At 43.3% G+C, this 27,183-nt stretch overlaps 2 protein-coding genes across 2 annotated transcripts; one reads left to right on the plus strand and one right to left on the minus strand.

Annotated features, from left to right (window-relative positions):
• Window positions 1–497: 497 nt before the first annotated feature.
• On the plus strand, window positions 498–4,431 carry mars2 (methionyl-tRNA synthetase 2, mitochondrial). The gene is made up of 3 exons (XM_061079389.1): window positions 498–1,002; window positions 1,825–2,159; window positions 2,417–4,431. Exons 1-3 carry the CDS (start codon window positions 741–743, stop codon window positions 3,593–3,595), a joined length of 1,776 nt encoding a protein of 591 aa, XP_060935372.1. The 5' UTR covers window positions 498–740; the 3' UTR covers window positions 3,596–4,431.
• On the minus strand, window positions 4,308–27,183 carry med12 (mediator complex subunit 12). The gene is made up of 43 exons (XM_061079385.1): window positions 27,065–27,183; window positions 26,164–26,268; window positions 25,854–26,045; window positions 24,274–24,433; window positions 23,905–24,080; window positions 23,287–23,397; window positions 22,660–22,932; window positions 22,342–22,488; window positions 21,780–21,879; window positions 21,529–21,665; window positions 21,106–21,237; window positions 20,056–20,182; window positions 19,662–19,891; window positions 19,487–19,546; window positions 19,174–19,347; window positions 18,609–18,753; window positions 17,585–17,703; window positions 16,436–16,579; window positions 16,184–16,347; window positions 15,527–15,658; window positions 15,171–15,398; window positions 14,935–15,079; window positions 14,598–14,718; window positions 13,162–13,272; window positions 12,956–13,069; window positions 12,674–12,810; window positions 11,770–11,949; window positions 11,491–11,562; window positions 11,242–11,405; window positions 10,848–11,009; window positions 10,468–10,669; window positions 9,736–9,845; window positions 9,467–9,602; window positions 8,999–9,148; window positions 8,383–8,751; window positions 8,128–8,272; window positions 7,818–8,032; window positions 7,360–7,434; window positions 6,885–7,114; window positions 6,549–6,741; window positions 5,615–5,887; window positions 4,770–4,851; window positions 4,308–4,683 (listed from the first exon to the last, which is right to left on the minus strand). Exons 1-43 carry the CDS (start codon window positions 27,164–27,166, stop codon window positions 4,646–4,648), a joined length of 6,582 nt encoding a protein of 2,193 aa, XP_060935368.1. The 5' UTR covers window positions 27,167–27,183; the 3' UTR covers window positions 4,308–4,645.

Here is a 27,183-nt window from a genome sequence, read left to right on the forward strand (position 1 = left end):
TCTCTGAACTTATTGAGCAAAGTTTTTTATAGAACTTTGAAATATCCAGAAATGAATTGATTTGATTGTACACATGATGGACTTTACTTTGAAAAAGCTCCAAATCTATACAGTAAACATGTTTGATCTTCAGTATGTAGGTAGTCAGAGAGGTCCTGAACACAGGCATATCAGTCTATCTGTGTACTTATTGAGCAAAGTGTTTTTATAGAACTTTAAAATATCCAGAAATTATATATTCCTAAGTGAAAATGTTGGACTTTACTTTGAAAAATCTCCAAATTTATACAGTAAACATGTTTGATATTCAGTATGTAGGTATTCAGAGAGGTCCTGAACACAAGCATATCAGTCTCTCTCTGGACTTATTGAGCAAAGTGTTTTTTACAGTACTTTGTTTACAATCTTGATGTTGATAAAGTTTTTTCTCTGCAGCGGTTTTGATTGGTCGAGCGATTGTTGTTGCTCAGAGAACCCGGAAGAAGCGCTAACCTTGACCAGCGAACACAAACACATGTGCGACGGGCTCAGCAAACAAGAAGCAGTTTCGTTTTAATCGAAAACACCGAGATAAGAAGAGATGACAGGTTCCTGTGGCGGTGCAGCTTCCTTTGCTCATCTTGTTCTCCTGCTGAAGCTACACACATGTAAGCTAGCAGAATGAATGGCTAGCACTTAGCACATCCAGCAGGTTTCTTTGGGTTTGTTGCCTCCATGTGAGTGTCTCCTGTTCCCCAACGATGCGGTTCCCTGTGGTCATCGTTAGCAGAAGCTGTCAAGTTGTTCACAGGCTGAAGCAAAGTAGGTTTCTGTCTCCTGCTTCCGGTCCGTGGAGACACCAGAGCTCCTCTGAATCGAGTGATGTCAGGAGTCACTACATCACTACTCCCATCTTCTACGTGAACGCTGCTCCTCACCTGGGTCACCTGTACTCCGCAGTGATGGCGGACTGTCTGCACCGCTACAAGCTGCTGCAGGGATTCAGCTCCAAGTTTGCGACAGGTAAATCAATCCCTCAGCGAAAGGATACATGTGCATGTTGCTGTGAGCGACACTGGTTGCATATGATGACCATTACCTTGGAGTTGGGGTGTAAGGGCTTTTATTAGAGAGGCAATCTAACTTATCACATACACAAACATACAAGATCATGTGTAGCAGCTGCAGTAGATTCATCACAGCTCAAGCAGATAATTAAAATGACTTAACTGGATATATAAATGATCATAAAGTAAGTGATTGTATTTCTTTTAAATTCCCAGTGTATCTACACCTTCCAAATTGTGCGTTCCAACAAGAATAAGCCAGGTTTTATCAATGTTGAGAGAGAGAGAAGTTTATTGTTTCAGTCATTTTGAGCAAAAAAAGGTCAATATTGGCAGCTTTTCAAATATGAAATTTAGTTTGTATTGACTAATATCTTTCATTTTTTGTGGAATATCGTTGGATTCTGCCGGCTGATGGGTCATAAGAAATTTGAACCCCTCAATTTGGATTCTAGGACACTCTGACAGTCACATTCTCCTTTTTTGTCACATATTATTGACAAATTAACCAAATAAAATAATCTTATCAATTGATATATTCATATAATAACTTTGACTTGGTAATTAAACCTTATCAATGATTAATACATCAAAGGTTTAATATTTATCAATATAATTCTTATGCATTGTTCAAATACAATGGGGAGGGGTTGACAATCAACCTTAAGTTTGTAAAAAATTTGTTTCTCATGAGTCTTTATACTCATTAATAATTCAGATAATAATGTGACATTTACTGGGATAATTACACCTCTACTTCTGTTTCCGTGCATTCCAGGCACAGATGAACATGGTTTGAAAATCCAACAAGCCGCTGAAGCTGCAGGGAAAGATCCGCTGACCTTCTGCACCGACGTGTCGGAGAGATTCAAACATCTCTTCAGCAGCTGCAACATTTCGTACACAGACTACATCAGAACCACCGAGCAGAGACACCGTGAGGCCGTGGAGCATTTCTGGTCGGTGCTGTGGAACAAAGGGCTCATCTATAAAGGACATTACGAAGGCTGGTACTCCACACAGGATGAAAGCTTCCTCACGCCGTCGCAGCTGGCCGACGCCGTGGACTCATCAGGAAACCAGATTAAAGTGTCGCTGGAGAGTGGACACAAGGTACTTCGGGCGAGATGGAGATCAGTGTAATTCAGTGACGATTAATTTGACGTATATTGATCACATCAGTTTACAGTTTAATATCTTATATTGATCTAAAGGAGAAAGACCCCCCCAGCTTTATATTTAACACTCATATGAGAGATGTATGGATTTTCTCATATAGTAAGAAAGAAGATAAGCTAATTTTCTAAAAAGTGAAACTCTTCTCTTCTCTCAACACTATTAAGTCCAATCTACATGTCCCTGTTTTGCAGGTGGAGTGGATGAAAGAAGACAACTACATGTTCCGTCTGTCTGCGTTTCGGTCCCAGCTGCTCGACTGGCTCAGAGCAAACCCCCGAGCTGTGCAGCCTGAGTGCTTCCAGCAGCTCGTCCTCCAGTGGCTGCAGCACAACCTCCCTGACCTCTCGGTGTCCCGTCAGCGCAGCCGCCTGCAGTGGGGCATCTCCGTCCCCGGCGACCCCGAGCAAACCATCTACGTGTGGCTGGACGCCCTGGTGAACTACCTCACAGTAGCTGGCTATCCACATGAGCACCATCAGTGGTGGAGCGTGGTCCGCCACATCGTAGGAAAGGATATCTTGAAATTTCACGCCATCTACTGGCCGGCTTTCCTCCTCGGGGCCGGGCTGCCGCTGCCACAGACCATACACGTGCACTCCCACTGGACAGCGGAGGGAAAGAAGATGTCTAAAAGTTTGGGTAACGTGGTGGATCCTCTTCAGCGCTCACAGATGTTCACGGCTGAGGGTATGAGGTACTTCCTCCTGCGTCAGGGTGTCCCAGACTCCGACTGCGATTACACGGATCTCAAAGTGTTCAAGCTTCTCAACTCGGAGCTTGCAGACTCTCTGGGTGGTCTGCTCAACCGCTGCACAGCTCCGGTCCTTAACCCAGCTCAGGTCTACCCCTCCTTCTGTCCTCAGTCCTTCCCAAGGGAACAGGGAGGCAGGGCGGTGGCTGAAGACTACCACATGTTGGACACGGTGAGAAACCTCCCCTCTGTGGTGGAGCGGCACTACGAGAGCATGCACGCGTACAAAGCCCTGGAGGCCATCGCCGCTTGTGTGAGGCAGACCAACGGGTTCGTCCAGCGCCACGCACCGTGGAAGCTGGACAAGAGGGACAGTGCAGAGCAGCGCTGGCGAGACACCATCATCCACGTCTCCCTGGAATGCCTGAGGGTTTATGGCACCCTCCTGCAGCCGGTGGTGCCAGAGCTTTCTAACAAACTCCTGTCCAGGCTCGGGGTGCAACCAGGCGAGAGGAGCTGGGCCGCTCTGAACTTCTTGCCAAGGTTTCAGGGAACAGACTGTCCCTTTGAGGGCCGAGCGCTGGGACCGGACTCAGGAGTGTTGTTTAGTCGCTTGGAAAGTCCGAATGTAGATAAACATGAACCCAAGAAAGCCAAAAAGGCAGCAAAATTGAAATGAGCCCTGTGGACTGGATGAGTGAGCAAGAAATTAAAAAAAAAATCCTGTGTCACTTTAACCTTTTGTGTTTTCATCTGTCAGGTGTTGATTGTGCTTTATAAACATTCTCCTCACTAATTAAGCCAAGGAGGAACTACACAACAGATTCACACCACTTGATGGAAGGGACAAGGGCCAAGTATCCATACAATTTTAGAATAAAACCGAACTAAGGGCCAGATTCAGGAATTTCTATAACATAGTTAGGTGGTGTTATTTTATATTTTTGACACTTCACTGCTTTCCCAGGGAATCATTCATGAACTGATCTATGAGGCTTGATTGAATTTAACTGTTGGGCTCTATTGAGCCAAGCAAGGGTGAAAGTTGTCAACCACTACAATGATAAATCTGAGGTTAAAGAAAATAGGGCAATAGATCTAAAATCTCTATCATGTTGGATTATTATCATTTCAGAATCACATCTATTGATTATTGTCATCCCAGAACTGGCGAGTCAAATATTCATGCAGGTTAAATTTGCTGTTAAAACATCTTAATTTAAATTAAAGATGTCCAACTTACTCTAAACACAACTGTAATTCAGCATTAGGATCAACAGCAGCCTTTAAAAATGGAATAAAGTCCTTTGACCCCACTTCAGTCGCCATGAAGAGTTTCATTGATCAGAATCACACTCTACAGGCAGCAAACACAAAGTACAAGACATAAAAAAACTGACATGAGTTTTTAATGAGAAATACACGAAACTGAAAAAATTGTACAAATTGAAATAAAATAAAAAACTTGTATTATTTCTTATAATTTCTGGTAATTTTTTACATAGACTTCTCCATTATTAACCGTTATCTGTTGATGTCACAGCAGGATCCCTCCCCTGAAAATCCAGTACATGACGGACTGTCGCCTCAGTGGTGGAGATGGGGTTTGGTTCATTGGTTTGGTTGTTGTTGTTGTTGTGCCTCGTTCCCTCCTAAGAACCCAGACAGGAATGGACCCGTTCTACAGAGCTCAGCCTCCTCACATGACCAGGGCCACTTCTCTGCCCGATCAGTAATACGGGTTGGTGCTTTGTCCTGGTTGTGTGTCTGAAAACAGAAGGGAATGTTTCATTATTAACATCCTAACACATGAATGGTAAAAATAAACAGTTTTGAAGAAGCTTGGGACTCACTTGAAAGTTGCTGCTGCAGCTGCCGGACCAGAGCTGCGGTCTGCTGCTGCTGTTGAGTCTGCTGCATTCCCTGTCGGGGGAACTAACACAGAATCAGTGTCAGCAGCGACACAACATAGGTCTCACTGCACATTACTGACCGTTTGAGGAAATGCATACTAAGCAGTCATCCTGACATATATACAGGGTTCATACACATTTTGACCAATGGATTTCCATGACTTTTCCATGACTTTTCAACAACTTTAAACCAAATTTCCATGTCCAAACATTTTGTGAAATCTCGGTGTATACATGAGAACGTGACAAAATGTAGTATTTAAACTAGCAATGAGAATTCTAAGGCATACAGTATACCTTATGCATACGCTTTCATACTAACTCAGTTAGTTTAAGAGCGTATGGGATTTTATTTTTTTCCAGGACTTTTCCAGGCCTGGAAATACACATTTTACAATGCCATGACTATTCCAGGTTTTTCATGACCGTAGGAACCCTGTATATAGTGTTGGTTTTTAGCCAGTTTCCTGTATTTTTTATCAACCTCTCTGTGTTTGTGCCTCCCCCGACCAGCGCAGCTTCAGTCTACAAACATTTTATATCCAGACTCATGAGGTCAATGTGATCTTCACCTTTGACCACTGAAGTATATTTAGCTTATCTTTGAGTCCAATTGAACTTTTGTTTAAGAAAGTCCATAAAGGCGTTCTTGAATTACCATATTGACAAGAACGGGACAGACAGACTGGCGCATGAAAATCGAATAAGGAAGTAGCCAATTCAAAGTTATTACTTATTTCTTCAGTAAGACAGACAGATAAATGACTTGTGTGGATGGGACCTACCATCGGTTGCTGTGGGGGCAGCGGCTGCATCCCCAGGCCCTGGTTCTGTGCCTGGCCTGGTGGCTGCACTGCTGACGCCTGCTGCTGCTGTTGTTGTTGTTGTTGTTGTTGTTGTGGAACCTGCTGTTGAGGAGGCCCTTGCTGTGGCTGACCCTGTTGCTGCTGTTGTTGTTGCTGTTGTTGTTGTTGCTGCTGCTGTTGTTGTTGTTGTTGTTGCTGCTGCTGCTGTTGTTGTTGTTGCTGCTGAACTTGTTGGGCCTGTTGCTGCTGCTGCTGTTGTTGCAGAAAACCACAAAAAATATAACATGTTGATATTAGAGGTAAAGTTTCATGGCCTCTGACTTTAAAATGATTACAGACCTGGCAACATTGCAGACGTACTAGAGTTGTAATAGGTGCAATAAAAGCTACATTTCTCAGCCTGAGACCAACTCCGGGAGAGTCGACTCATGTTTAAGCTTTTTTATATACGTTTCTAAATGTTTTACAAATGTGCGAGTCAGTTGCCACCAACATTTTCTGGAACTTTTCCTTCCATCATTTGATCTGCACAATCCCTAGGTACATTCTTCTTTTGTGATATGGGAAATGTTATTAATGAATAATGCAACAATCATGTTCTGGATTAAGGGTCCAGACATAATAAGTCATCTAAGTTTATGTTTTTAGGGGAATTAAATTCACTGGTAAACAGACTCGGAGCAAGAACCTTTTCACTTATCATAAATCAGGTGATGAAACAAAAACTAAGTCCTTTCGTGTTCTCAACTGTGTGTCTGTGTCTGACCACTGATTCACTGTCCACTTGTATTTTTGTACAAACATCTGAAAAAGACTGAAAAGGCCGTGCACACTAACAGCCTCCTTTCCACTTTGCAATTTACTCATCAAAATGAATATACGAGGACAAAATATCGATCATGAAGTTACGTACTCTGAGTGCTTGTTGTCTGAGGTACTGCTGCTGCTGTTGCTGTGCTGCTTGTTGCTGCTGTTGTTGCTGCTGCTGCTGTTCTGCCAGCATCGGATTGGGCCTCAAGCCTACATGGACGCCCTGGCCCTGGCCCTGACCCATGTGGCCGAGGCCGTGCATGATGGGATTCTGTTGTATGGGCTGGTGGGCAAACCTGTGGTTGGACAGGACAGGGAGAAGAAATGTGAGGGCATGTAGCAAAGTAGTCAACATAGAAAGAAAAAACTAAATAAGAGAATAATTTCAAGCGTCTGAAGCTGGACAGGAACAAAGCTGCAGTCTTAACACTTGACTGACCTCTGTGTGTTCTGCATACTGTGTGCGTAGCCTGGGGCCTGCTGGTGAACATAGCCACTGGGCCTCGGCTGCATTTGCCTCAGAGGATCCACTACAGCCGGGTTGACTCCAGGATGAGTTCCTTGGAAGTTTTGGTTCCCATAGGAAGAGGGAACTATACCACCACCTTGTGGCGGATGCTGCTGCATCCCCATGTGTGATCCGTATGTGGTATAGCCCTGAGATATGTTCTGGACAGACAGAGAGAGACATGACTGATTATTACAACTGAGACACAGAAGAAAACCATTGCTGACTGGTTGACATAAGGATCATTAATGCGTTATTTTGAACTTGTTTTTGCTAATAATGGCTAGCTGGCTAACGTAAACATAGTTCCTGTGCAACTAGAACGCTGTCAACTCGGGTGATTTGGGTGTGATATCATTCTGAAGGCTGAGGTCTAAGGGATCATAAGAAAAACAGAAATTCTTACCTGAGATGCTTGCATTGGAGTGTATGGTTGGTTGGGTGTTATCTGTCTCATCTGCTGCCCGATCATGCCCTGATTCTGAATGGACAAATAACACAAGTCAGCAAACATTCAATGTCCTCTCTCCTTTTCACTCACAACATTCATGATCGTCTTAAACCAGGATTAAATTATTTTCTGGAGGTGATTTTAATCCAAAATTGAATTTGAATTTAGAGTAAGTATAAATACCTCTTATTAAAGCGACACCATTAGCCAAACAGGGTTATACAGTTTTGCTGCAGAATGTTCAAGTCTATCAGACACATATCCAGACATTTTAGTTTAAAATCTGAGTAAAATTTTAAGGAATTACAGGGAAGCTTTTCTCCCCCATAATCCAAACTCAAATACACTCAAGCTTCACAGTTGGTTTGACTCTAATCTGCAGTTTTTTGATCTGTCAGTGCAGACTGACTCACCAGTCTGACCTGTAGCTGCTGGCGCAGTATCTGGCTCTGCTGCATGCTAGGCTGTGGCTTATAGCCCATTTGGTATTGCTTGTCCATTCCCATCATGCCGGGCATGCTCCCCTGCATGCTGGGCATCATGCCTGGGTAGCTGGGCCGAGTCGGCATCATTTTGTTCATTTGTGGGTTGCGGGCAGGTCTGTACGGAGGCTCTAACCCAGGACCACCTGTGGAAGAAGCAATGTTACGTCAACCACAATCTCAAATGGTATTTAAGATGATGTTCTTTTGAACTAATATAATATATTTGCTGGGAGCTGACCTGGAGGTAGAGGCTGGTTCTGTGTGTACATGTTCATGGCCTGCTGACTGTACTGCAGCCTGCTGCCATATTGGTGGTTCTGCATGAGCTCCGGGGGCATGCTCGTCCCGTAGCTCACACCACCTTGTGTGCGGTTCACATAGTCCTGGTGAGAAAAAGAACAAAGTCTATTTTTGAAGAGGAAACATAAATATCACGAGTGCCTGTCAGTAAAACCATAGTATGTTATCATCATTAATAGCAGACATAGCTGACCTCAGTCTTGGCAGAGGGAGTTTTCTTCTTCTTGCTGTTGGATTTCTTCTTGGTGGTGTCAGGCTGCGCAGCCGGCACATTCTTCTCTGGCTTCACTGCCTCCATCATCTTCTTCTCCGGCTCCTGGGAGACAGGCGTCAGCGGCTCCTCCTCCTCAGGGGGCAGGGGGAGCGGCTCCAGGTAATAGCTGCGAGGTTTGGGCTTCAGGTGGGTGTGGTAGAGCAGGAAACGCTGCTGCTCCTCAAATTTGGTGACCTTGCGGTCCACGCGCACAGTACCGAACCAGCCCCAAGAGAGAGGGGCGGAATGTTTGAGACCCTCAAAGACGTCCCACGGAGAAATCTTCTGTTTGGTTGACACTTGAAGGCCCTGATGGGACAAAGATGTTGCATCATTCAACATGTACATGATATTCTGTCCTCAATTTAGGTTGTTATAAAAGACGGAACTTCCCATTTGTAAACACATTCCCTGTGCGTAAAACTGCATTATAGTAAACAACATGGAGTTTGTGTGAATGGATTGAATGGCTCTATTACATGATAACATCCTGCTTTGATGAATCAGACTAATACTTCAGGTTGAGCTCAATGAGCGTGTGATGAAGCCTCTTTACCTCCTTCTCAAAGCCGGCGATCTTGTTGCCCTTCGTGTCGATGAGCGACCCCTGAGGTTCACAGGTGATGACATCACGGGTTTGCTTGGGCAGCGGCAGCAGCTGGCGAACTTTTTCCAAACTTTCCGACTGTCGATCCCCAAGTTCTTTCTGTGGATATATAAAATAGGAACATTGTCTTAGCTTTTTTCCTCTTTTCAATGGTCTGTTAATTTGATAATGTGATTATTTTGGTAGAAGAGATTCTACTGGGTGTCGTTTAACTTCTACTTATTTGTAGCTGAAAATGCTGAAACCAATTTATCACTCCTCTTACTTCAGAGCTAAAAATAGCCAAAAGCAAATGGTCCTTGAGTTGAAACGCAACAAAACCTCTTGGCAGCATTAACAGTCATATGAATACAGGGATAAGATCACATTTTATAGGTAAGAGATTCTCATGTGGCTGAGAAGGTCACGTGTTCTTACCCTGAGCTTCTTGACCAGGTTCATGTAGGCTCTCTTATTCTCCTCCATGCTGCCCTGAGAGATGCTGGACATATCAGCAGCCAGTGTGCCGTTAATCAGCACACTCAACATGTCCAGCACGGTTGTGAAGAGCTCACTGTTGGAGAGAAACAAACAGGTGTCATGAGGATCAAGTAACTGCTAATTGTACCGGTGGAAAAGTGTGTTTAGAAATAATAATGAGATGAATGCTGTGTAAACTGCACTTTGGAATGGGGGCTTTCTCTCACTTATTTGACTGCATGTCCACTGTGCCGCTGCTGATGATGTCGAGGAGTAGTACTGCCCACTCGGTGGTCTGCTGGGTGCTGCGCTGCACCGTGTCAAACATACCACCCACCTTGGTGAGGAGAGGAAAGAAAACTGTCAGTCGACTCATGACATGTTTAGTCAAACATCGATGATGGAATCTGAATTCACTCCATTCACTGGACTGACAGTATTTGGTCACATAAGTAGGGTTTACAGAATCAAACTAAAGATTCAAGAAGATGATTAAAAACACAGAGTTCTAATTTGTATAGTCTTTTTATGGTAGCGTGGGTTAATTTAAGGTTTTGTGGTTCTGGACTTCCCGTCGATAAACAGAATAATACTAGTTAATGCTTCCTGGACTGAGAGAAGTAGAAGTGGACAGATGGTCTAGAAAGTAACTTTATTCTAACATCTTCACTTGCTCATTATAAGCAGATGAGCTTCTGAGCTACAGAAGCTTGTGCCTATAGGTTTAATGATGCCGATCTAAACTTCACGCAAGTACTGGAAAGCCTCCTGGGCACAAAACCTTCAAAACAACTCCAATGAATTTATCGGTATAGACAAAACAAAAAATATAACAATTGTTTATAAGACTTTCCTATTAATTATTTTAATACCTTCCGAAGCCTTTTTAAGGTGAGGGTAAAACAATTTAGACAGAGTTCAATAACACATGGATTTTGTTCTGAAAAGCTGGTTCTTACAAGATTCAGACGTAGTTTTAGAGCCTCGTGCATCATCTGCTTTGCCTTGCAGTCATCCTGGTACTGGTCTTCCCTCCAGTTGGTGACAATCTGCTGCACTTGGCTGTACAGCGAGGTGAGAAGACCCTCCCTCTGTTCATCCTGCCCCTTCAAGCAGGTCAGCACCAGAGACAGGAACGGCTGCTGGCTCAGCAGAGACATACTGGAAGAAGGTAACACGGACTTAAGTAAAGATGAAATCATGTTCACATCATTGGCTAAGTGGCTAATTTTGTGATTGTAGCTTCCACAGCATGTGAGAGCAAACTAAAAAACATCCTTTCAAACATACAGTTGTACAGTATTGAAGAAGCAAGTGAAAAAATTAGTTTGCAACTTACCTTTTCTGTTTCTGCCTGTCTCTCTCTTTACGTGATGAAGAACCCAGGTGCTGTCCTTTCTCCAGCTCCTCTCCGGCTGCCTTCAGCACATGGCCCTGAACTGAGGTGGGCAGCTTGGCTATCAACGGCGCCACCAACCAAACACCCGACCGCTCTGAAGAGCTGCAAATCCAGAGCACACAAACGCAATGAGGCTTCAATTTAACTGACCCTCTGTGTGGAATTACGTTTGTTGAGTTTCTACAAATGAGTTGCAATGAATCCAAAAGCAGACTAATTGCAAAAGGGTTTAAGAGCTTAAATATACACAAGACTTCGAAATTAAATAAAACAACGTATAACACATTTGAATGAAAGAAAAAGAGAGACAAATCACCTAAGGAGATGGACACACCTTAAAATAGGTTTTATCTTGTTTGCGGTGGTGCTGTTGTTGGACGCGGAGCCGCCTTGGGCTGCAGCTCCGTTCCCTGAGGGGTTACTGGAATTCATCTCAGCTGATTTCTGAAACACCTCAATGGTGGCCTTGGCTATGTTCTCCAACAGTGAGTAGAGCTCCTATTAAATTAAATAAATGAGGGGTTTTACAAGGAGGGTGATTATACATTCATATTTCATCCTTGCACCTAAAACCACAGCTCACATTGTTTGTGCTCTGTTTGATCATCAGCTGCAGCTCCAGGGATGACTGCCTCATCGTCCATTGGTCCATGTTCTATAAAAGACAGAAGATCACTGTTAGTTATATCTATTCTGCACTTTTCTTATCGAAAGGCAGCTGCACAGTTCACGGCACTGACAATGACACCTTCTCAACCGCTGACTGAGCCAGCAGGGGGCAGCAAAACATCACAGTTATTTACATGTATAAATATGTCATAATTTGCTCAAAAACACACAATTGGAATTCTCTGTTTTCTACCTGTAAGATGCGTTTGATGCGCTGTCTCTGTGGGTTGTCACCATCGTCAGTGTCCAGCTGGCGGTGAGGATAGCAAATTAGCTGCAGCAGCCGCTGGGCCTGAATGTTCACCAGCACCGGGTCCTGGAGGGCGCTGCTGTCCTCAGACAGGGATTTCAGGCAGCGCTCTCCAACCCATTCCTGAGAGAGAGAGGGAGAGAGATGGAAAGCAGGGGAAGGAGGGAAAAGTGGCAGAATGTGAAACATGAAAGTGGTCGGTAAATTACATTTTCTATCATGAGGAGGTGAATCACACCGTCTCGGTTTAAAGAGCAAGACTTCAGTGACAACATAGCTCATAGAAGATGTAGAATCATGTGACCTCAGGTTCCATGCAAAACGAGCATAAACAAGGCTGAGTGGGTGTTGATGGAAACAGGGCGATGGCTCATTTCTCGGGAATAGAAGTGCACGTCAGAGCCTCGCTGGGCAGACATGGTGAGAAGTGTCTGAAGTCTCTTCAGGTCTCAGAGCACGTTCGGCCCTCTGAGCAGCTGCCAGCTCTCTCTCTCTCTCTCTCTCTGTCTGTCTGTCTCTCACTGGCCTTCATATTCATGTGGCATAAGTAACATCTGGTGCAGAAAATTATCTCATTTACGCTTTTTATACATCTTTGGATTACTGCATTTACAAACACCTTAGCAGGAGCTTACATTTGTAAAAAATTGAAAGTTTGCTGTTCCTATGTCGGTCACAAAAAGCTCCCACACGGAAAATGCAAAAGCCCTAATAATAATAACGAGCATGAAAATGAATCTTACATCTGTCACCCAGTAGTTACCACTCACCGGTTACACACTAACTGGTGCAGAAGTGCACTTTATTGCCTCAATTTCATTCACCACATTTCAAATAATATTCTCACCTGCTGGCAGATGGTCTTCAGAACATACTTGGCGTACACATCCAGGCTGGCCGTCTCTATAGAGACGTTGCGCCCCTCAGACATGTCATCGAGGCCAGCAGGGTGCGACAGGCCTGAGCCTCTTAGCTCAGCGTCGCCTGAAACATGAAGAGACCAAGTAAAGTCAACCAGGGAGATCTCAGAGCTTTGAGCAGGAAAACACACTCATTATTAAAACTGTTTTTTAATCCAACGACTCCTGACCTTGAATTATTAATATGACAGTGCTACAAAGACTCTTACCCAGCATGAAGACGGCTTTTAGGACAGCAAATACTGCTCCAACAACAATGCTGTTCTGAGAGGCAGCAAGAAGGTGGCGATCACAAGACGACCGAATACCAACTGAGGATTTATCTGAAAAGTCACAACACCAATACAGGATTAAAAAAAAGCCCCCAATAAAGTAGAAACAACAAAAAAATAATGATTTGTCGTGTTACTACTACCTGACTTCACACCATCTTGGGGGACGGGGTTGCGCTGTGGTGTTTTGAAAAGGTGCAGTAGAATCCTGCAGGTGAGTCTGGCTCCTGGCTCTGAGTCTTGCTCGCTGCAGGCTGAAGGTAAGTTCGGACAGATGAACACTAATCAGTTTCTTCAGGGTCACGTTATTTTACAAAGGACACATAATCCATTGTATCGAAGCCCTACATCTAAATTGAAACCTTAATAGACGTCTTATCAGTCGGGATGAAGCGGAATGTTCTTTGCGCTCTTGTCGTTAAAGATGGAGCGAGAACAAAGCAGATTTCGTGAGCCAGAGCGGCTAGCATTTGAAATGTGAAGTTGTGTTATAAAACCAGCCAAACCCAACCAAACAGCATGGCTGAGTGGGGCTTTGTGTCCATGCTGTGAGAAGATAGATTAACAGCAGGGAGAGAGAGAGGCTCTGCTCTCACCGGGGCACGGAGCACATCGAGGTTTCATGGACCCAGATCAAATATGCAGTGTTTACCCTCGTCCCTGAGAGAAGTGATGTATGATAGCGTTTGGTGTTCCTTTCTATGAGCCAGGCAGCAATGAACTGTTGTCTAATTCATCGTAAGCTTAATGGCTCTTATAGATTATATAGATTCTACAGGCAGTGTCTCTCAACCAGGGGCGCTTATACCCCAGAGGGTATTTCTGCTGTTGACATTGGGTAGGTGGAAAAAAACACACCACCTGAACATTATAAGATGCAAATGAATGGGCAGGAAAAGTGGCAGTAACATAAATGTAATGTATATAACTTAAAGTACTGGGAAAATTGTGAAAACGCTTAAAATGTAAATTTAAAGAGAGAAACTGAGGAGTTGAAAACTGCAATAGGCAAAATAGAATTCAAATGGTGTCATTGCTTCATATTTGCCCCAATGACTTCTGTGCTTTATGGTTTGTGGTTTATTTTACTGTAAATGGGACCATGATACTCAAAATGAGCATCATGCTGTGTTAAAGACTTGAAACTAGAAACTTAACTCCTTATGAAAATGTTCACCCATGTATAAATATAAACTCGAGTCAGTTATTCATAGACGTTTATAAAAAAATACCTATTTTTTTCAGTGACTTCCTCATTGGCTTCACTGTCCTGATCTGGAGACTACGTCATTTTTAATACAGTCTATGGTAAACTCCCAAAACTCAGCCGACTGACCAATGGTGTAACTTCAGTCAGTAGGCACATTGCTGACCATTGACCATTGACATAATTTGATCCCAAACTCAACTCTATCACTCAATCAAGGATATTCAGCGACGTAGCACTGGTTCAGCCTAAACAGCTAAAAGTTGTGGATGAGAGGTTGAAAAGGTTCAAATTAAAAGGAGAACTAGCTGAAATGTGGCACTTCTCGATCTCAGAGGTGTAGGTTTTAATGCCGACTTGACTTATATTTACCTGCATTGAGGAGGGAAGGAATGGCCACACAGCGAACCAGGTCCTCGAGGAGTAGGCACTGTCTAGCAATGAGGATGGCTACAAAGGTTGCCAGGGAATCATGGAAGGACAAATCGCTAACCTGAAAGACACAAGAGCAGAGATTGAAAAGAATGTTTTATCATGAGAAAAGAAGCTTTAGACTTGATAGTTAATGAGACTTTAAAAAAACGAAGAAAATTGACAGAATAGCTGTTTGAAAAGCAAGCAGTGGTAGGGATCAAAACCACGGCGTCTGAAGAATTAAATAAATTTGCTCATTCAACAAGGAAAGTGCTTGATAAACAGGGAAACCTACATCTACGTTACACAGCAAATCGTTGAAGCCACAGTTGCCGTTGTTGGAGGAGCAGCAGAGAGCCTTCAGGATGCCGAGCCACTCGGCACTCAGAGAACGACAATAAGCCGTCAGCTCAGCACACAGGATCCCGATGTCGTTTACCCTGAGAGAATATTACACAGAATTAACCACCGTCCAAGAGGGAGTAGAACACCGTAGCAGTCTGAAACATAAGCCCAACAAGAGTAACACACCTCTCAGGGTCTCGGTGGTCCACACACACATCCATGAGCACATTGCAGACGAAGCTGTAACGGTTGGCTGGGCTGTCGTTGAGGATCTTTCCCACCATGGAGTGGTTGAAGTTGTGGGCCGAGGGGTTGGCGATGGCCTCCATCATGAACACAGGATCCCAAAGCATGTTGGAATCCGACGGGTCGATGTTGCAGTAGATGGAGTTCTTCACTTTGGAGCAGAACTCACTGAACATAGAGTAACGCGGAGAATAGGAGGTGAGGGTGGGTGAAAATCTTTTGTTTGGTTTATAATATGAAACATCCCCTTTTATTAGATAAGTCAAAAAAAGTATTTGATGAAGATTCACTCGTACCTGAAGATCTCCCCAAACTTGTTTTTGAGGTGACTGCAGGAGGTGTACAGATCATACAGGTAGGCCAGGATGCAGCGTTCAGCAGAGGAACAGTCTGCCGGGTTCACACCGGATTTCACCACGATCCGCAACCTGCGAACACATTAACACTCATGATCCACTTTAAAAGGAACCTGACAATTAGTGATAACATTCATCTGGTGAGTTTAGTGTTAAGACATAAAGGAAACATAAAGAAACCGCCAGTCTGACCCCACAGGTGAGAAAGAAATCCACCAGCCAGCAACTCTAAAGCTCAGTAATTCACTAAATAAGTATTTTATGTTTAATCTGCAGAAAAAATGAAATGGAAATATAGCAATTTGCAGTTTTACAGCATATACACCAATGTAAAGTATAATATGTATAATGTTTCCACAAATGGACAGAGCTTTAGAGATGCATTTTAGAGGCTTGTTTTGCTTTTGGTGTATACAATTGAATTTACTTCCAAGCGTCCAATAATACAATAATAATAATATTAATTAAAGACTGGAGAAAGTTTCTTTAACTCCAAACATCCTTTTTATTACTTTCACTATTTCACCTGATGTTTTAAGCTTCCATCTCTGTTTCAGTTTATTTCAAAGTATCTTCTACAAAACCAAAGTCACATACCCGTCAAAAACTTGTGCTGTCTGCTCCGGGTTGAGAATGAGGCAGGAGTGGTACCTCCTCAGCACAGCTACAATACACAGACACAGGCTGGTGGTGTAGCTGCCCACTAGGCTGGAGGACTTCAGCAGCAGCTCGGCTTCCACCAGACTTAACTCATTCAGAAGCTGCAAAACGCACCAAGTCAAACAGCGACGATTAAACAGGGATTAATCTTGATTTCTCCATTTTAAATAACAGTGACGTTGCCTGTACCTGAATAGCAAAGTCTATGAGGCCACTTATGTTGAGGGAATACTCCATGAGGTCAAAGATGAACTGAATGTGCTGGACAAGAGGAAGGTGATAGGACATCCCTAAGGCAAAGCTGGTGATCTGTTCCAGCACGTTCCTGGACACCTGCATTCAAACACATGATCAAGATGTTCATTAGAATTCAAAAATTGACATTTCCAGCCTCAACTCTAAATCTAAGCTAAAAACGAACAAAAAGAAGCCATTCAACAGAGCTCCAACCGAGACAGTCTGAATATAAAACGAACAACATGCCAAAATATTTTGTCAACCACTTGAATTTTGTTGTTAGGGGCGAGCAACTGCTCCTCTACTATAAATGGAAGCTGTTTTCAGACAAGTCAGACTCAGAATAAGAAAATGTCTGGAATATTTAGACGAGGGGTTGAATTAGCATTTTCCTGCAGTATTCTCACTCGGGCTCGCTCACGCACTTTCAGGATATTTTACTAGGGAAAATATCATGAAAATGTCTGAAGCAACAGACTCTGACATTTAATTTCTCACATAAAGCAGAGACAAAGCTTGCCTGGCAGATATGATTTATATATATGATGGCATCGTTGTTCTCATCTCACCCTGAGCAAGAAAGTGAATTATGTGATATAATGAGGGAAACTAACCATAATGCTATTTGAAAGTTGTTCTTCTGTAAGAAACTGAAAAAACAAATCCCTGAACATTATGAAAACAAGCTTAAGACATCCAGAGACTTTTAAAATGTGTGTTAGTTTGATGCAGACTTGACCCTGGAACTACTAGCAAGCTGGAACTGAAAGCACTTAAAATGTAGATGAAATAGTGCATCATTTGTCAAAGCGTTTTATGATGGATGGGTTATCATTGACTTTATTGCATTTGGGATCAATTCAATCCTCGGTTACAAGCTGGACTATCTAAACTTAAACACATTAGGGTTCCGCTGGGCTTTCAAGTTACAGGCACCCGAGTGCATTATCCATTCAAATTGTATTCACACTTCTCACGAGAGAAATCAAATTACACTCAAATGACATTTACATTCAAATGAGGCACCTTGAGCCCTCTTGTTCGAGGCTGATAGTGTTTGCATGAATTAACCCTGTGGCTGGTGAGGCTGTCTGCTCTCACCTGCGAGGTGACCTGGTGCTGGTCAAAGTGGGAGAGATGCTGGAATTTGGAGAAGATATCCTCTGCAGTGGGAAATGCCTCTGGCTTACTCCTCTTCCTCTTTTGCCCTTCCTCTCCTCCTGTGTATGTGGGACAGAGGGAAAACAAATAAGAGAGGAAGCAGCGACTCCGGACCGGTCAGCGGTGTCGTTCTCCAGTCCGGCGACCAGGCCAGTCGTGAAATCAAGTTAAGTCAGTGGCCTGCTATCTTATTTCCAGCCTCCTTCGATTTGAAGCTTTACTGCAAGAGACACTGCGATGAAGGCACTTACAGTGAAAGAGAATGGTACTTTTTTTATTTCTGAGATACAGTTGTGAGCTGAAGGTCATGGTGAACAGACAGGAATCTGCCAAGTTGGCACTCAACACTCCAATCTATGCAATTATAAGTCTGAAATCCTTAAATCACCTTAATAAGGTCACATGTATCTGAGATAAAGGGTCTGTGAACAGACGAGAGCTATTAGCATAGAAATTGGGTGGAAAGAAGACTTAGTAATGCACACCCCCCCCCCCCCCCCGGGTCGATATATAGAAGAAAAAAAAAAGATTGTTCCCTTTAAATGGCCAAGCGAAAGGGAATACAAATGAAAACTGTTGAAAGATGAGAGATCTGAGGAGGGAAACAGCCTGATTGGCCACAGTAGGAAGATGAGCAGTGTGCAAGTGAACAATGTTTTACGAACATCTGCGCATGATAAAGCTCATTAATTTATATTAAATGCGATATACTTGGATTATTCTGCAGACAGATGAAGGAGAAAAATCCACTCAATAAATCGAGGGACGTGTTTAGAAACTTCAAAGCATCATTTTAATCCCCTAAGGTGAAAAATAGGTCAAATAAAACTGATGAAATGCAATCCTAAACAGCAGCTGGCTGCCAGACAAACTGCTACCTGCAGCCCCAGTGATGTAAAGTACAGACTAAATGGGAAATGTGACACATCAAGCATCAGTCAAAAGCTGATAAAATCTGTGGTACCTGTTTCTGCTGTGCTTTTGCGGTTGAGAACCTTCAAGATGTCTTTGGTGATTTTCTTGATGGTGTGTCGCGCCTCATCTCTCAGTTTCCCGACGCCGTACAGGACCACTAACCGCTGATTGCACTCGTGACTGGCGCTTTCCTCCTAAAGACGAAGAAGACAGCAACACGGTTATGAACTGGATGCACTTGATAACCTGACGAATGCTATGGCTCATACGTGGGAGGCGGATTTCTGAAGCTTCCCAGCCATCCGACGTTCATTTGCATTAGAGTGTGGATACCCGACCCGAGCTCATTTTGTGTTAGGTCCCAAAGGGGATTAAGAAACAGCAAATATAATAAAACAGATCATGATAAAATTATATTTATAAGATAAACAAAAACATACTTGGCTTGTAATTCTTCATGACAGCACTAAAATGCCGTTTATATTCTGCATGATCAAAACTGAAGCTCAAAGTAGAATCTGGTATATTCTAAGGAATCATCTATTTTTCTATAACATCCAGAAGCGCAATTTTCTCGGGTTTCTTTACACAAGCCAAATTATGAGCGCTCTCACCTGAGGAATGGGGAAGTGCGTGGCATACTGAATGTGGCGAGGTTGCTCGTACAGTTGAGGGAAGGCCGGGTCCATGCCCTTGTCCTTACAGCCGGCCTTGCTGTCCTGCTCCGGGGCCGGTTTCTCTGGAGATGGGCTGCCCTTAGACTCACCGTGCATCGGAGGAGAGAACATCTGCAAAGCAAAAAGGAAGCTTTAATGACTCCGGACAAGGACACATGAGAATTGCTTTTTCATTTCTTTATATTATTATTTATATATATTTACTCCAGCATTGTGCCAGGAAACTTAAAACCCTAAATATAGGATTTACCTCGTCAAAATTAGCACTGGAGTTGTGGTCGATTTCCATCGACTCCGACAGACCGGTATCCTGTTGAATAAAACATATGCTCATGTTAACCTTTTGAACCTCTGTGTGACTCTGTGCTGCTGCACAAATGACTCATCAAACTCCACAACACCAACAAAATCTGCCTCCAACGTGCCTCCATCTTGACGCTGCTGCCTGCCTCCTGCTCCTTGCGCTCTGATTCATCTGAGGGCTCATCGCTGGGGGATCGTGGGCGGGGCAGGTGGGAGTCAGAAGCCAGGTCGCCTCGGGAAATGAGTGTGCACATGTAGATGTTGTGGGAAAAGACGTCGTGACGGATGAGCTCGCAGAAGAGCAGCACCAGGTTGGAGAACTCCACTCTCTCACTTTCATTCCCAGGCTCCGCTACAGAGGAGGAAAGAGGATTTGAATAATTCAATAGCAGGTTTCCCCCACCAAGTAATTCATAATAAATATGCAGTGGGTAATCCAATATTAGACTGAGATCAAGTTTGACACATTTGAGAATCACAGCAGAAGAAAATGAAAGAGAAATAGGGAAGACTCACTCAGTGTGGGGGCCTGAGTATCAAGGAACTGCAGCAGAACATCCTGAAAGACTGGTAGAGTGGCAGCCGAGAGGGAGCCGGATGACACGGAACCCTTCTCATCCACCACCTCCGACTCACCACACCTCTGCAAACACACGACACATAGCAGCAGAGTGAGTGGAGGAATATCAGCTGTTGATTAGTAAAATGCTAAAACTTAAGCACTAAGCAAGCAGACTAATATTCAGACAGGACAGGTCAGCTCCTGAGAATTAGGTCAGTGGTTTAAAACTTGAGAGGCCAGGACCATCCATTCCAATGGAACCAAAGTAAATTAAAGAGAACAATATCCTGTTCATTTGCATACATTTTACAAATCAAATATTTGCTTTTTTTCCTGGTAACAAGCTGAATACATCACTTCAGGCAATTGACAATCCTTTAAATGAAAGTGAGCTGCAAGACTCCGTTTAAACTGCCTAGAATTCATCACACTTTTGTCTGCAATGGAAATATAATCAGCATTAACTCCCAGGTCAAATGACACTGCAGTAAACACAGGGTTTTATCCGCTCCGGCGCCGATCGGATGTGATGGAAACAAGAGACATGGGTGAAGGTGTTCATTTCTTCTTCTTTATTTTGGCAGTCTGGATGCTGTGGCTGCACATTTTCCACCGGGATGTTATGACTCAAACTGAACCTCTGAGGCGTTGGCATGTAAATAGCCATGAAAGTTTGTGTGCTGATTGTGTTTTACATCTTGGGAACAGTAGAAAGACAGCGAGGCGAGAGAGCTTCTCATTTAGCAGAGCTTTGGGGACATTGAACATGACTCATCGGGAAAAACAAGAAATGCAAACTCCTCTACTGCCAATGGGAATATAGTGAATTGTTTTTATCAAAAACCTGCCTATATCCACTAGTTTTGGTGTTAAAGAGGTATAAGGCCCTACTTGAGAAGCACAATGACAAGCTAATGAGGTTCAATTGTATGAAAAATGTTGGAAACTTTGTTTACAGGTATTTACATGTGTATAAAGTCAGTTGGAGGTTGTGTGTCTCTTACCTCTGCTTCTATTTCAGCCTGTCTCTTTTCCAGCAGCTTGGCCACCACCATTGCCCTGTGTCTGCCGGAACGTTTACAGCACACTGCCCATTCACAAAGCAAGGTCACCACGGCGTCATCGTCTGGGGACATCTGGAAAGAGGTATGCACGATGAGTTATTATGGCAAAAAAAAACAGAAATGCTCTGTGCCACATTTAATAATCTGCTGATCAGTAATGACATGGTATCAGCAAAGCACAGATCCCAGCATCACAATCACACCTTTTAAATCCACTTTTCAGTTCTAAAAGATGATAAACAAATTGCTCTGTATTTAAGTATTTTTGTAAAATTGGCTGTAACACCTTGTTTGAAACCATTTCCAGTGTTTTCATGCTTTGTGTGTAATAGAAATACATTGATAAGAGGAATCAGTTCTTACTTCATGGCCTTCTTTACTCTGGCCGGACCCAAATATCCTGTTGTACAGCGAATCCAGCGAGTTGTTGAAGTCCGACTTCTCAAAGCTGTGGTTGTCTAAAACCTCCAGAGTGTGGAGAACCCTTCCGATGGTGAACCCTGGCAGAAGATAACAAAAACCATTTCAAATGCTGAGCTTGTTTTGCCTCCCACAGACCTCCTCGTACATGCCGTCAGCAGGTGTCTGCAGAGATAAAGGAATGTTTTTCTCACCCGCTGTGGTTTCCTGGCACTTATCAAATGACCACCTGAACTCCACTGCCTGGCCTCGCTCCTTAATTTGCTCCTCGATTTCTCTCAACTTTGTACGAACCTGGGGGGAAAGAAGATAATCCTGTCATCTGGAAAGTAAAAACTCCCCCCAAAAAAACAACGGAAAACAGAGCGAAAGGTACATAAACCATTGCCAGATCCTCACCAGCTGTGTTTATTAAGAGACTGGTATCACTTAACATCTTGTCCAAACAAGAATATGGATTAGCATTGGCAAGCGTCAACTCAAGAATCGTCTCTTTGTTCTCAGTTATTGTTTTGTCTTATCCTATATTTTTTTCCTACGTGTCCATGTTTGTTACTAGTTCTTCAGTAACTTATTCAAACAAATTGTTTGGTTGATTATGTTTTTAAAGAATAGGAGGTAAAAAAGAAACACATCTTCATTAGCAAATAAGGGATACCAACCAAGAGCTTTTGTGCTCGTAATACAAACACCGATAAAGTACTTCAAAACAAACACAGAAAAGAAAGAACACTGCATCAACACTGATGCACAGACCTGCTGTGTGAAGGCTGTGTTGCCTCCTGGCATTGGTAAGCTGGATGGGGCGATGGGCAGGAGGTCCAGAGGAGAGCCAGTCTTGTTTCTGCTGTCTGTTAGGGAGTAATGCCACACCAGGGCACTGGGACAACACAACACTATGCTCTGGTGCGGCAAGAACGAGACAGAACAAAGAGGGGAAGGAAAAATGGAACTAGTTAGTGAGGTATTACTAGTTCTGTCTCATGGTTTCAAACAAATTTATCAGAGAATGAAGAAAGGGCGTCACATATCCCATATATCAATTATTCATCAGTCAAAGTAAAGCTTTAATACCTGTAACATGCAGCTGAGGCCAAACACCAGAGGCCTGTGCTGAGGGCAGATGTAGAAATCTGTGAAGGGTGTCTGGGGCTGGTTCCCTCCTGCAGGCTGCGAGGTCGGGGTGGGGGGCAGGGCGTTACCTTGTTGCGTCAAGATGCCATGTGCTGGGTGTCCTCCTGTGCCAGGGCCTAGGCTCCCGTCGCTAAGCAACAGGTTGAGGCGGCGAGTGCAGAAGTAAGCCAGCCTCCGTGACAAGTAAGCCGACTGTACAAATTCCCCCGAGTACTGCAGGATGGAGGACAGATTCACAGCATTACCCTCAGCACTCAGAGTCCATTAACATCACTCAGCGTTGGAAACAGAAGTATAATAATAAAAGAAGAGGCTGCGGGCCGCAGAGGCCACTGTCAGCAAAGGTCAACACCGCCAAAAGGGCTGCGGACGAAGACACGCTACTAGTTCATGATGAACTGTTGACAGCTGAATGAGTCTGTTGTAATAGGGAGCAGCTGGTGTGGGTAAATATTCACAGATATATAAGTGTCAAGGGGGAGTGTACGTTTTCAAAATGTAATCCATCAGTGCAGGAGTGATGATGGGAGACTGATGAGATGATATGAAATGGAAAGGAGAGGATACCTGTAGTAAAAGGGGCAGGAGGAGTCTGAGGAGCTCATCTTCTCCAGGTCGGACCTTCTCAAAACACTCCAACACCCACGTCAGGAACTCATGTCTGTCCAACATACCATCCTGAACACACACACAAAATATTGCATCTGAATTTCATCTAGATTAACATGATAATTAGAAGATTACATGCAACAACAGAGAATTAATTCACAGATGATGTATAATTACATTTAAATCCATCTTCACTCTAAAGCAACATGACGGTCAAATATCAGAAATAGTAATCCATTACAAATTCCCTTTCTAAATCACTACCCACCTAATGTCATGTGATTATTTTTAGTTAATCATTGAGAATACTAATAATCTATTTAATTTTTTGATGTATATTGTTCAGAATTTGTGTAGAAGATGCAGATAAGCTTGCATTGGCAGCCACAACATAATGTTGAAATTGAATGAGTAACATAAGAAATGGCTGTAGTGCTATTCTCAGCATAGCAGTAACTAATCACCACCTATTGTAGACAGATATTATCGCTGTGTGACTGCACACATCAATGTGATTATCACAACATGTTGACACACACACACTGTTCCGCGGTAGAGTCCCGGGAGTGAACTGACCTGAAACATGAACATGGCCAGCTTCTCGTTGTATTCCCACTGCTTCATGGCTGTCTCCACATCAGCAGGAGTGGCTGGCAGAGGTGAACTACAACCTTGACTGGGAAACTGTCTATAATACTCGGCCACCTTCTGAAGCTGCTCCCATAGGTACTTGGTAATAATCTGGGTCCATTCTACACACACACAAAACAAAGAAAATGCATTTCAAATCCAAAGAAAAATCGAATACCAGCAACATATATTCTACTCAAAATGAAAAGAAAACATTCCACAGAATAAAGCATACAAATGAATTGATGGCCAAAAGGAAAAAATCCTCAGATTACATGAGTTCTTGTTACAAAAAACCCTGCTTGACCTGCTTACCTATACAAGGATCAATGACATGTCTCTTCTTGACTTTAGTTTCTGTGATGGCTGCATGATAAGCACAGGTCATCTTGATCATCCACGCTGAGCGCATGACCGGGACCGAGTACCTGGCCAAGTACCCAAACACCTCCTCCTTTTTGCTAAAGATTGGAACCTGTTGATTAAGGGACATTTCTGATGACTTCTGATGACTGAAACAAACGAGAAATATTTCCTTCAAAATAGCAGATATTACAAGATCAGTAAAGCAGCATCTACTGGACAAAATACAACCCCAACTATTTATGTTATACTTTAACAATATAATCTTGCATTATTGTCATTTGAAAAAACAATGAAAACAGTGAAAATAACAGTAAACAAAAAAAAATTCAATGAGTTGCTAAAAAAATAGATATTCCCTGCCCTCAACCAGACTTAAAAATAAAACAATCAACACAGTAAATAATGGAATAATCTACTGGACAAAATACCACGCAAACTATTTATGTTATACTTTAACAATATAATCTTGCATTATTGTCATTTGAAAATTATTCACAATTTTCTACTATTCCCATCCCAAGAACGTTCAGATAGTTTGAAGAACATTACAGTGCTTTCTTTATTGACATGGTTCAAACATCAAGAATTTACAAAATAAAAAGGTATGAAGTAGCATGTTGAATGTAGATATATCAATGTTATACACGTAGTAAGAAGGTTCTTACTACGTACTACTTACTACATTGATTTGTATAACATATCAATGTTATACACGTAGTAAGAAGGTTCTTACTACGTGTATAACATTGATATATCTACATTCAACATGATATATGTAGATATATCAATGTTATACACGTTATTTTAACCTTCTTACTACATGTATAACATTGATATATCTACATATATCATGTTGATTACTACGTGTATACATTCAATGTTATACACGTAGTAAGAAGGTTTATCTTCTTAAAACCTTCTTGTGCTGTTGAATATATCTACATTCAACAGCACGAGCACTGGGCCATATCAGCTTTAAAAAACCCTATATGCTAACAGTGGAGGCCATGTCAGGCTGTAATGCTGATTACAGACGAGCCATTTGTATGAGACCCACCAGCTCCTCAGCTCTTTATCATCCCACTCTCCTCAGGCTGAACCTGAATGCAGGCTCAGCAGGGGGGATTCTGTATGGCACCGAGCTACGTGCTAACAGTTAGCCATTGATTCCTCATGTTAACAGCTTACTTCACTGTGGGTGGGAAAAAAAAGCGCTTGAACCTGAAGATTGTTTCATGTTGTATTTAATTCTACACATCCTCAAGCAATATGCTGGGGATTTTGTGTAGGAGTTTCCTTTCTAGTGGATATGGGTGTAAAACGTTGCTTGATGCACTGAAATATTCACACCAGTTCATTCAAAGGGAGTGGGAATCCGCAGGAAACACGCACAGGAGGATATTGTGCACATAATTGCACTGATCATCCACTGACCCAAGCTCAGTGCAGAGGGTGAAACGTAAACTCATCAAGCAGCTACACACCAACAAACGACACTGTTGACAAACAAAGGATTGCAATGGCGTTACCTTTTTTGCCAGCTGCGTTAGCGGTTTAGTCCCAGCTAAATCCGTGAACCAGTTATTGATGGAGCTCTGTGACCTGGCTGTGACGAGCCAGAAATTATCCTTCTGGTTGACCTGTGGCTTACGCTTCCCTGTGTCCGGGAACGTGTTGTATCGCAGCTTCTCTGCGATGATGCTGCTGAAGTTGGAGCTGATCTGCAGAAGCATGGAGGTAGGAAACGTGTCATGGAACAGATCCAGCAAACAGACACACAACAAGTCGGGGACCGGGGCAGGGTGGCTGGAGGGCGAAAGGGTCATTTCTGTTTTTTACCTTGGATGGGTTGAAGTTGACATTTTTGGCGCTGCCATGTTCGTCCCCAGACACAGCCGGCTGGTTGTTGAATCCTTGCTTCACATTCAGGGCAGTCAACTCATCCTGAAGCAAACACACACAACAGAGGATGAGCTACTCGAGTCAATCGGCTTTATCTCTGACCCCTAAACCCCTTCCGAGAGAATAAAGAGAAACTGGGGTTGATTGCTTCAGTGGTTCTGCTAAAACCAGGGAAATTAATAAAGAGAAACTGGGGTTGATTGCTTCAGTGGTTATGCTAATAACCAGGGAAATGCATATTAAATATACTGGAACGTTATCAAGTCATTGTAAAGGATCTCCTGAGCATCCACATCTCGATCTACACACAACAGCAGGTTATTGTTCCATCAGGAGTCGACAGCACTGCTCACTCAGGCCAAACTCCAGCTTTTAAACAAGCGAGCACAGATAATCTAATCTCAAATAACAGATCTCACAGGTTAGCAGCTGGAGCTAGCGTCGCCACCGAGCTAACAAACAATTAGCAGGCACGCACAATGTAACAAAAAAAAAAAAAAAAAAAAAAAAAGCCCCTGTTCACATTCATTGGGGCTTTGTGTGTTTTCGAGCTAAGCTAAGTGATGCTACTGGCGGTGGGTGGTTTTTCTCAGCGGTTAGCAGCCGAGCTAGCGTAGCCATCGAGCCGGTTGTTTTTCCACATCCACCGGGGCAGCTAGCGGAGCCACTGACAACTCGCTGCTGTTCATTGTTATTGCTACAGGCCCGAGGAGCTAACAGCCGCTAGCTTCATGGAGCTAGCTGCTGTTAGCTCCGCAGCCTCCGGGAATCAGCGGTGGTTTCTCGCCGCTAAACGGGGCTCTCGGAGCGGTGTGGCCGCGCATCGCAGGACTCGAACCTCTTTCTGTTTGGGATCTTGCGGGTAGACGTCCGGAGGGCCGAGCCGGGGCCGCTTCAGAGGCCGGTGCTCGTAACTCAGGATCCCGAAGGCAGCCATCATCCAGCGGCATCACAGCC

Source organism: Limanda limanda, chromosome 10 (assembly GCF_963576545.1).
Source record: "Limanda limanda chromosome 10, fLimLim1.1, whole genome shotgun sequence".
In the NCBI taxonomy this organism is placed as follows: domain Eukaryota; kingdom Metazoa; phylum Chordata; class Actinopteri; order Pleuronectiformes; family Pleuronectidae; genus Limanda; species Limanda limanda.